General features: G+C 52.2%; 1 protein-coding gene across 4 annotated transcripts in view; it reads left to right on the plus strand.

Annotated features, from left to right (window-relative positions):
- Positions 1-9577, plus strand: part of PITPNB (phosphatidylinositol transfer protein beta) — a 49713-nt gene extending 40136 nt beyond the window's left edge. For 2 of the 4 annotated variants that reach the window (XM_041003933.1, XM_041003936.1), the window contains 3 exons: positions 2188-2298; positions 3997-4119; positions 7793-9577. In XM_041003933.1, the coding sequence (XP_040859867.1) occupies positions 2188-2298; positions 3997-4119; positions 7793-7843 (285 nt within the window). In that variant the 3' untranslated portion in view covers positions 7844-9577. Of the gene's footprint in view, positions 1-2187; positions 2299-3996; positions 4120-6729; positions 6816-7792 lie in introns of all 4 variants that reach the window. The other 2 variants (XM_041003934.1, XM_041003935.1) reach the window with 2 other exon arrangements.
- Positions 9578-11196: the final 1619 nt, after the last annotated feature.

Here is an 11196-nt window from a genome sequence, read left to right on the forward strand (position 1 = left end):
AGATCAGATCTTGGGGAAGGTTGACCAGTCATGCAAGTCGTCACAGGGCTTTGCGTCCCATTAAGTAAGAGCATATAGACTTTCACATGTAGGGTAGCTCCTGAATTCACTTGAAGCTGGGACAGGGTAGTCCACTGTGGTGTAAAATGGGATCTAGGGGAGAATCAGCCCGAGGCTTTAGAGGACAACTTCGACATCTGTCAGCTTTTGAATTTAGATTCTGGATGGGAAGAATGTTTGCCCAGCGCTCCAAAAGTGGAGTTGCCAGGGAACGCCAGCGAGAAGCAGGTTGGCTTGGCCTGCCTGACGCTGCTGTGTGGATGGCAGGGAGGAACCGGGGTGCTGCCCGCGACTTCATACTGCTGGAGGAGATTGACTTAAAGTTGCCCCTGCTTCCTCCTGTCAGGTTTGGCCCAGGCCTGCACTGGCCTGGCCATCGTGGGGAGGTGGAGCGGGGAGTTTTGTCAGTTGAATTATTTTTCAGATTCAAAGTGGTAAATACAGCTCTTATCGCAGAGCACACATGCCAGCGGCCTCAGCCGCCCTCAGGTTTTCCATGGGAAACGTTGTGTGCCCAGTGCTGCCAGCCAGAGCGGCCGTTCTGGGGCAGCCTCCCTCGGAGGGCCCCTCAGTGACCACACTGGTGCATGCTATGAGCGTCCCCTCAGCCCCCCACCTGGCAACCTGCTCATGTGCTCTGCTCATTGAGGCAGAGCCTTCCAGCCACAGTGCCCCCGGGCATCCAGCATCCCAGCCTAGCCCACCCTCCGGCCCACACGGTTGAGTCAGCCGAGCACTGAAGAGCGGAGCCATGGGCTCTACCACCTGTAGGCTGCAGTTGTTGATGCCCGGGCTTTCCGCTCTCCCAGCCCTGTCTGTCCTGCCAGAGAAGCAGAGTGAGTGTTTACTAAGGATCCAGCTGTTTGCCTTCTGAAATAATTGCAGATGTTCTAGTCTGTCTGCTCTCTCTCGCAGATTTGTTTATGTGAAAGTCAGAGCCAACAGAGAGGAGACAGGTCTTCCACCTTCTGGTTCACTCCCCAAACGGCTGTTGTGGCTGGGGCTCGGACATCTAGGAGCCAGAGCTCCATCCTGGTCTTTGATGTGGGAGGCTGGGACTCGAGGACTTGGGCCATCGTCTGTTGCCTTGCCAGGCACATTGTCGTGGAGCTGGGTCAGGATGTGACATCGCCCATTGCAACACGGTCCCCACCTGTCCTTAGTCTTCTGTAGTCCACATTTGCTCTCTTTTAAAAATATTTTGCCTCATTTACAAGGGGGAAAATCTTTGATTTTTTCCTAACAGCACAGTTTAAACTATGAGATATAATTCTTTGTGGAAATTAAAATTCTGTATGTTAAAGATTTCCTTTGAATGCATGCTAATTAGAGCTATCTTTTGAGGCCCCGTCACTTTGCGTATCTGTCTTCTGAGGGATCACTTCAGTTAATACGCAGACTGTGCCACTCCACTGCCAGTTTCACATGACAGGGAAGACACTTTTACTGGACCCCACCGTACACCCACCATGGGAGTGCAGTAGTAGCATAATTGATGGGATGTGAGTCGGACTCAATACCTAGCAAGAAATCTGATTCAGGTCATTGGAGGCAGAGCAGCACACCTATTCAAGTTGGAGCCAGAGAGTTGCCTGCTCTGTGGGCGCAGGGCCGTGGCAGGGCAGCAGGGCCGTGGCAGGGGAGCAGCCTGCTCTGTGGGCGCAGGGCCATGGCAGGGCAGCAGGGCCGTGGCAGGGGAGCAGCCTGCTCTGGGGGTGCAGGGCCATGGCAGGGTAGCAGGGCCGTGGCAGGGGAGCAGCCTGCTCTGTGGGCGCAGGGCCGTGGCAGGGCAGCAGCGCCGTGGCAGGGGAACAGCCTGCTCTGTGGGTGCAGGGCCATGGCAGGACAGCAGCCTGCTCTGTGGGCACAGTGCCCTGGCAGGACAGCAGCCTGCTCTGTGGGCGCAGTGCCGTGGCAGGGCAGCAGCCTGCTCTATGGGCGCAGGGCCGTGGCAGGGGAGCAGGACAGCTTTGCTGAGATGGTTTGGTGTTTCCATACAGTGGAGTTACACACAGAAAAGGTTCTGATTTTCTTCTTGAATGTCTGATCTTGTCGCACAGATGTCAGTTTTAATCCGAACATGAATATTTCAGTCATGGTCTCCTCTTCTCCGTTTTCCTCATCTAGAAGGAGCTGGCCAACAAGCCTGACTGTCCCCAGATGTGTGCCTATAAGCTGGTGACCATCAAGTTCAAGTGGTGGGGACTGCAAAGCAAAGTAGAAAACTTCATTCAGAAGGTAAAGCTGTTCAGCGCCCGGTGACGGACGTTTCCGTCAAGATCTGAGATCTCTGTTAGAGATTTAGTTACTGCTTTCTTCCCTGTCTTATGATGTGAAAGTTAATGTCTGCATGACTCATTTCTGCCCTTCCTTTCATCCCCAGAAACAGCAGAAGCAGATGCCAGTGGAGTTTTCAGGGCTGTCTTGGGGGAGGGCAGTCCTGTTTTTGTGCTGTGCCTTCCCGATGCCCAGCCTTGCAGCAGAGAGCCCCTTGATGCATGCGGCGGGTCCCCAGAGGTACCTGGTACCCTGGCCCTGCTGGAGAGCGAGGGCAGCCTGCCCCGACTCGGCAGCACCACCTCCCTCGTGCTGTGCGTAGTCCTTGGGAGTCTCACACCTTGCATTTGCACCAGGCAGGCCTTCCTCAGTGCTCCTGGGAAACAGGGGATGCGCTGGGGCTCCAGACTGTGGCTGCCCTCTGTGAAGGTGGAAATGACGTGGGCAGTTAACAGCAGAAGGAGGGGGAGTTGCTAGAGCTGGGTCAACACCCGTGGGCTGCGAAGATGAGTTTGACCACAGTTCTACTTGGAGCTACAGGCACATCTGAAAAGTGCTGGAAGTGTCCATCATTCCCGGGCTTGCTTGCAGCTGGCCCACAGTAGGCGCTGTGTAAACGTTGCAGCTGGCCCACAGTCGGCGCTGTGTAAATGTTGGTTTCCTCCCTTCCACTTACATCACAGTAATAGATGATCCAGCTCTGGTAAATGGAAGTCACACGTACACGCGCGTTATGGGAAACAGTGCAAATCTTTGTGTACATCTTGAAGCCCCCCTCTTAATTGAAGCCCATTCTGTTCGTGGAGGGGAACAGTTGGAAACTGTCCAAAAATATTCGCTGTTCCATGACTTTTCTCTCTTGGAAAAGTTTACACTTAAATAATGCTAGCACTGAAACTGCCGGTTGCATACATGGTCATACGTAGTGGCAGGATCATTTACCACAAACACTTTAGAGTGGGCAGTGTTGGGTAGCAGGTGGAGCCGCTGTCTGTGACATTGTCACCCCACGTGGACAGCCAGCAGTTCAAGTCCCAGTTGCTTGGCTTCCGATCTGGCTCCCTGCTAATGACCCACCCAGGGGGAGACCTGGCTTTGACCTCGCCAGACTCTGCCTTTTGGCCATCTGGGAGTGAACCAGTGGACGCAAGGTCGTCTGTCCCCTTCCCTTCACTCTGTAATTCTGACTTTGAAAACAAATTAATGTTTTATAAAAAGACATCCGTAGCGGATTGAGAATAATCCTCAGTATAATAGTGGAACTTGATCATAGACCCTAGGATCCTCAGCGCGCTGCCACCTCCCAGTATTCCCTGGCATTGCGGAGCGGCAGGACCTGGCAGCGGATGGCAGGAGTCCACTTGACCTTTACTCATGGACATTTAGAAAAACCGTAAAAAAAAAAAAAAGCAGGTCCAGGGGGAGTCTGGGTCAGGTCCTGCACATCACTTATTTTCCTGCTGGGTTGTGCTTTTTGCTGGGGAGATTTACTTCCTGCTTCTGAAGCGTCCCTTCTCCCTGTGCTGTGGAGGGTGGTGATAGAAGTCAGGCCTCTGTGCGCTCTGTAAAGTTTTGTGAGTTAATCAGGATGAGTAAGGTTAATGTGTCATGAATCTTGAGTTTTTACCATCTTATGCTACTCTCCTTTGTTTTTAAAAGCAAGAAAAAAGGATATTCACAAACTTTCATCGCCAGCTCTTTTGTTGGATTGACAAGTGGATTGATTTGACAATGGAAGACATCAGGAGAATGGAAGACGAAACTCAGAAAGAGCTAGAAACAGTAAGACTTGCCATTCTCTGAGACTCCTTTGTTTTCCCTCACGTGCTCGGTGAGTGTAGACCTTGGGTTAGGAACAGTAGCTCGAAGCCATGCCTCCTCCTGTGGGTTCTCCCGGATGCTCTCCCCGTCCTCCTCCCTCCGTCCTGAGCACCTCTCAGGAGGATAAACCAAAGCTCTCTTGGTCTCCAACTTGGGACCTGTGAAATGTCCAGCAGCTTTGTAGGCGCTCTCTCGTGCCTTAGTTCCCTGCATGCTCTGCGTTCCTTTTAGGCCTTCACAGTCTAGACCAAGTGGGTTCTCACTCAGTTTGTGTCCCAGCAAGCTATGAGTGTTAGTGCAGTCAGCACTGCTGCCTCTTGTGTAGACACGGTAGGCCCGTGGGCTCACCCGTGGGCTGGCCCGTGGCTGTGGAGTTGCCTCTTCCCCTCCTCTGGCCAGCAGCGACTTGCTAGTTCCTGATAAGCTGGAGTCTGGCTCAGGTGATGGTTGGGCCGGAAGCCAGCTGGGCGTGTCACTGCCTTGGCTCAAGCCCCCCAGCGCCTGCAGCCGTGAGCAGGCCCCGCAGCCGGGTGGAGGGAGGCTGCCCTTGTGGATGAGCTCTGCCCTGGCTTCCTCCTGCGCGCATCTGGTTTTGTTTTTACTCTGGACCACGCTTGTCTGCAGTTGGCAGCAAGACCCTGTGGGGGAAAGAACCCCAAGGAATGTCCAGGGCCTGCTTGTGGTTTCCATGCCGTCATCACAGGTCCGGCCAGCAGGCCCCGTTCTGGAAGCCCTGCAGGTGCACCGTGTTGGACACACACACAGTGTGAGGCAGGTTTAGTCACAGGAGAGTGGCAGCAGGTCGGGTTCCCTGGCACATAGCATTGTAAAGAATCTGGGATTTCTACTTGCTTATGTTTGGTGATTATGGCGGGCCTGCTTCTAATTAACTTTATACAAATGTTCTGAAAGGGACTGGGACATACTTACTTTATAAGGCAATAAAATGTTTTAACCTTATCTTATATAAAAAGTAAACTACGGGCAGACTCCAACTTATGAATGGATTTTGTTCCAAAAGTTTTTAACTTGATTGTTTGGAATTTGGAACATGCTTTGTTATCAAGACAACATTATAAAATGGGCTTTGGTTTCTCAATCAGCCAAGTGGAAGCCTCCTTGCTCCCAAGTTTTCATACTGATGATGCTCCTGGATCTAGGGGGTGGGGTGATTAAAATCTGACCCCCGTCCCACTAGGAGTAGAGTAGAGCCTTTTCAAGGGTCCAGCAGCCCTTCTCAACTGGAAGCAGCAGCCCACTGCCACGGGCTTGCTTCCTTTGCCTGCCGGGCCTGCTTGCACTCCTGGAGCCGTAGCCATGCCTGCCAGCTCGGCCGCCAGCTCTAACCGTAGGGTGCCTGCACACAAGAAGAGCAGCGTGAGTCCATTCGTCCAACGGGCTCCGGCTACAGAGAAACAAGAGGCAAATGGAATTTTGTTCTTTCCAATTGTCTGGGAAGTCCTTTTGGCTCTGATTTATGATGGACTGTCGGCAGCAAGAGACATGTCCACCACCCGGGGGGTGGGCGTTAGGTCCTCTTGGATGGGGCAGAACCTGGCTGACCCTGAGAGTGCTGCCCACGTGGATATGTTCCGGCCTCCCCCTCGGCTCGCCCACGTCCTCACACCTGCAGATGGAGGGGCCTGCTGATGGCAGGCCATGATCTTGGAACAGTTTCGAAGAGCGGTCTTAGCGGTCCCTGCTGCTCATCTCAGGGTTGGTCCTGTTATGGGCCACCTTGAATCCTCACAGTTCCTCTGGGAGCAGCTCTGCCTGCAGGCCACACAGCCTCATCACAACCAGGCTTAGCGCCCTCAAATCCCCTTTGCTGAGCAGGAGCTTGCCCTATTCACCTGCTCCCGTTGCCCTGACACCTGATGGTAGAATTTGGAGCTCTTAACTCACGAGTATTGTAAGAATTGGTTCTCTGAAATGGCTTCTGGCCCTGGAGAGGCTGGGGGTCCCTGGCCTGTCTTCCCTCCATGGTGCCTGGGGTTGGGCTCCTCCCTGCAGGAGCTTTTTGAGCAAGCATGGAACTCCCTGTTCTCCCGTGGTGCCTCTGGAGGAAGGGGGGCTGGGGAGTAGTGAGCCTTTAGGAATGAGTGTATTCATTGCGTTTCTCTATTTTTATTGGTTTCCCCCCTCAGTTTGCATCCTCCTCCGTAGCGGTTGGCGAGCGCCTGCCCTTGCTGATGCGTCCTGTTGGCTTCTGTTCTCTGTGTTGTGTTGCTCCTGTTCTGCCTCTCATTCTCCCTCTGTTGAGTAAGCAGTCAGGACACCCTGCTGTCGTAAGGAGCAGGCACACCCGCGTGGCTTCCTGTCTGTGCCAGGGACTCAGAAGCCAGGGCCCAGAGCAGGGGACCTTTCCTCACATCGCCACATAGGTTATTTAGCTCGCCGGGCTTTAGCTGCCCGGATGTGAGTACACACAGGCTGTCGGTGCTGTGTAAGGAGCAGATAGCCAGCACTTCCAGTTCTCCTGGAGCTCCCTCCCTTGTTTCTCCTTCCCTTGCTCACCCACCCCTATCTAGAATCTGATTTCAGCAGCTCACAATTTTATTTTACGTTTAGATGCGTAAGAAGGGTTCCGTCCGAGGCACGTCGGCTGCTGATGTCTAGCTGAGTCCCCTGTAGGGTCAGAGACAAAATCCAACTGTGTAAGTGAAGACCTGTGTACAAAGAATGTCTAAAAGGTGATGGGTAGCGAACTTGCTGGGCAGTCTGTGAAATGGGCTTTATTTTTAGAATTGGACAGTGAGCACTCGAGTTCCTGCTCTGTGAGGGTGTTGGCTGTGATGGCCCTGAGCAAGCTCGCAGTGGTGCAGGTCGGAGAAGCGGCTGCCAGCGCGCCTGTTCATCCTATTGCCCTGCGGGGAGGCGGCTGATTTTTTTCGCAGCCGGTTCCTGGGCTGTTTCTCCATAGCCCCCTGGGGCTACTGAAGGAATTTGGAGAAAGCCCCTGCCTTCCCCCATGCCAGCTTCCACAGTTGATTCCAGTTTAAATGCTTTCAGTGCAGCAGAATTCGTGTCCAGTCGTCAGGCGTGTCTGCGGTTGTCTTTACTCTATCATGTACAGACAGAGCCTGCCAGTGGTCTCACATGTCATACATCGCATGCCCAGCTAACGTTTTCCACGAGAGGGGCAAAGAACCTCAAACTCTGCCCACTCGTCTGGACACTGGGAGTGCCAGTGTACCGTGTGGTCGGTAGCCGGCCGACCCATGGCTCCTGGCTGCCGCCCACTGCGCGCCGCAGCTCTGCAGCGGGAGGGTGAAGGAGCCCCGAGGAGAGGCAGCCGTGCCGGGGAAGGCGAGGGGGTCCCTTCAGGGTGCCTCCGAAGTTCGCTGTTCATTTGAAAGTTTTCTGAAGTTTTTGTGGCTTTTGTTTTGTTAAGTTCACCTGAGTTTCTGTGACTTATTTCTGCTTCTAATATATTTTTCCCTCCAGTGAGACAGGTTATACCATTAGTGAGATCAAAATGTTTTCGGAGAGATTAATTTTTTCAGATGCAGTAGTAGTAAGGGAACATCTTCTGCCAAAAGTTTTGCTACTTTTGAATTTTGAACGAGCTGCTGTGTGATTTTGCTCCCCGTGCTGTGTTCTAACGTCTGTCGCCTTTCCGCTTCCCTCGCAGTTACGCAACCAAGGTCAAGTGAGGGGAACAAGTGCAGCCAGTGATGAGTGACGACGAATCTGCCCAGAGTGTCGGCGTCGGCTCGGCGTGCGCTGGGGACGGCGCACACGCGTGTGCGTGTGTCCGTGTGCGTGTGTCTGCAGCTGTATGTGGATCGCACGTCGAGCTGCAGCCCCACCAGCACACGCGTGTGCGTATGTACAGAGCTCCTGAAGGGGTTAGCCCAGTGTCTCCAAAGTACTGTACCTGTCTTCTGCAAGAATGCAAGAGAAAATATTTTCAATACATACACCCGGAACAGATTTTAATAATAATTATCAGAGTAATACCATTAATGGACAGATTTGACTGCAATGTAATACTAGCTGGTATGTTTCATAAATGTCATGTTATGGACCAATATATATATATATATATATATACACACATATATATAGCCTTTTCTTATTTTTCTGTTCTTTTAAACGAGTATCTTATAAATTTTTCTTTTAATCCTATAAGCAGCAGACTCCCACAGGAAAATGTCCTCAAGAATTTTTTTTTTCCCTTTTGGTATTCCAGTGAATCTAGACTATAAACTGAATGTATTTATAGCTATTTATTTCTGAATAGTCATTATCTTACGGCCAAATTTGACAAAACCTATTAAGTAAGGAGTAAAGTTACAGGCCAGTTTTTACTTATTTTCCTGAAGAGGAAAATCCTTTTAAAAAAAAGAATTTCCGGTTTTTATTGGAGTTTTTGTATTTTAAATTTCAAGTATTTTTCTACACCAAACCTAGCAAAAACGGAGATGATAGTTTGTGATTTATAGCAACACTAGACAGTTCGCAGGCTCCTGCTAGGCAAACAAGTCGAAGAGGGAATTCATCGTCATGGTGCAGAAAAATTAGAGGTAGGACACTCGGGTGAGTCTTGTCCCCGGAACATCTGTGTTCTGGAGCTGTGGCTTGGAAACTATGCAAATGCTCCGGGTCCTCACAAGATGGGGTGCGTGGCAGCCCTCTGCAGCTGGGAGGTGTCCAGCTTGGAGACAGGGACCCTGCCTGGACACCTCCACCCCTGGGCTGCCACCCCAGGTGCCCCGGATGCTCGCTGGAAGCCACTGCCCACTGCCCACTGCCACTTTTCTTTCTTTTTTTTCTTTTTCTTTTTTTTTTTTTTTTTTAATTTAAGGCAGGCAGAACACCTAGATGAGATTTGTAGTAACTTTCTCTGTGTTCTGTCTCAATTCTGTCTGATCCTGTCGGTCCTGGAAGCTTGAGTAGAATAATGGTGTTGAAGCCTTCAGGGTAGAGACCCGGCTCCTGTAACCTCCCCTGCCTCCTGAGACATGCCCTGTCCTGTAGTCAGATCCCTCCCACTGTGTCCCCGGGCCTCGGGGTCACTGCCACATCCTGAGACCCTATTGTCCTCCGCTGGGCAGCCCACCTTCCCCGTGCTGCGTACCCTTGGGACGCTCCCGCTGTAAGATAGGTCCGTTAGCCATCAGCCAGTCGTCACTCTGGGGACGAGGGAGATGATGGCTCATTTCGCGAAGTAAGGAGTCCAGCCCTCTCCTTGTAATGAACTTAACTCTCACTGGCATCTGTTGTGTTGGGCACCTGGGCACACATGGAAGCACCAGCCCAGCGCCTGGCTTGTAATGGTTTTCTAACAACTGTGGAGATTTGGGGGTATGTGTGGTGAATGTAAAATACCTAGTTTACTTGGCAGTCTCTGGTGTAAATTACAGTAAAACAAAAGTAAATGAAATTTAAACAGAAAATAAATTTGATCACAAAAGCGCTGCCTGTGTGCTGAGTGGTTGTCCCCGGAGAACACGCGCGCTGGTGGTACCTCAGACCCCCGCCTTCTCTCACTTCAGCACAGCTCTCGGGCTGCGTGCCGGTGGTGGCGGGCCCTTGGCCTGTGCCTGTGCCTGTGCCATAGCACACTGCTGCGTTTGGTTTCTTAAACTAAGCCATGGGAGCTACAGCGACAGTCCCACAAGATTCCCTCAGGATTTCAAGATTGGCTGGTCTGTCTACTGACCCCACATCCTGCTTCTCTGCTCCTGTGCCTGAAAAGACAGCAGGGAAGGCCCAAGTGCAGGTGAGAGACCCGGCCGGGATTCCAGGCACCGGGCTTCAGCCCACCCCGGCCTTGGCTGCTGGGGCTGTTCACGGTGCGACCCAGCTGATGGGAGCTCCCTGCCCCCTTCCCCGCAAGCGTCCCAACTCTTGCTAGTTCATGTCCGGTCTCTCACCTCCTGTCCTTAAGGACCTCCTGACACCTGCCTGGCGGTTTACCTCTGACCCCGGTTCAGGCTGAGAAATTGTACATCCTTCTCCAGAAGTCGTCTCTGTGAGGATGCCAGGGACATCCATTGTGCTTAGTTGACAAGGGTTCAATGTGGGACTTGGTGTTTTTGTGTGTGTGTGTTTTGTTTTTTTTTTTTTTTTTTAAGATTTAGTTATTTGAAAGGCAAACTTTACAGAGAAAAGATCTTCTACCCACTGGGTCACTCGCCCCAATGGCCACAAGTTCTAGAGCTGAGCCAATCCAAAGTCAGGAGCTTCTTCGGGGTGTCCCATGTGGGTACAGGGTCCCAAGAACTTGATTCATTCTCCACTGCTTTCCTAGGCCATAAGCAGAGAACTGGATCAGAAATAGAGCAGCCAGGACACAAACCAACGTCCTTATGGGATGCTGGTGCCACAAGGGGATGCCACCACGCTGGCCCAAGGGACTCCTCTCACTCTCATCCATTCGTTATGCAAGTGTTCAGGTTTTGTTCTTAGGCCTGCAGAGCCATAGAATGTTGGGAGAGCGTTCATCGACTCCAAACAGGTGCTCCCAAGTTACGCTCATCGTTGGTGTTGGGGCTGGAGACTTGGCATGAGGGGCCAGAGGGGGGAGGGAGGCAACAGGAGCAGGCGCTGGAGACAAGGGTGGTCCTGGTGAGCTTGAAGCGCTTGCTGCCAGCGAGTGGTGCCTGCTGGACACCCTGCCAGGATCACTCAGGGTGTCTGTTTTCCTAATAGAAGTGATCTAAAGTGTTAGCATCCGTTAACCCAAACAGTCTACTGCAGGAGGAATTGCTCTGCATGCCAAGAAATGCCTCCTGTTCCCTCCAGAACAAGGAGACGGGCTTCCCACTTAGCCTGGAAGCTAGCTCTCCAAAGGATCTGGCTTCAAGTTTAATGTGCTTCCTGCCCCAGAGCCAAGTGCCACTTCTTCCCAGGAAACACTCCCAGTTTGCAGAGGTGGCCTCTGCAAGGATACTGTGCTGTGGTTCAAGGATGTGACCTCCAGTCTTGGTTGGATTTTGTGTGCCATGGTAGCTGGGACCTCACATCCTCTACACGAAGGAAACATGAGGAAGGGACTCAACTCTGCCGAGTGCCACCCGCCCTGTGTCC

The sequence above is a fragment of the Ochotona curzoniae genome, unplaced genomic scaffold, assembly GCF_017591425.1.
Source record: "Ochotona curzoniae isolate NIBS_2020 unplaced genomic scaffold, NIBS_Ocur_1.0 scaffold_274, whole genome shotgun sequence".
NCBI lineage: Eukaryota > Metazoa > Chordata > Mammalia > Lagomorpha > Ochotonidae > Ochotona > Ochotona curzoniae.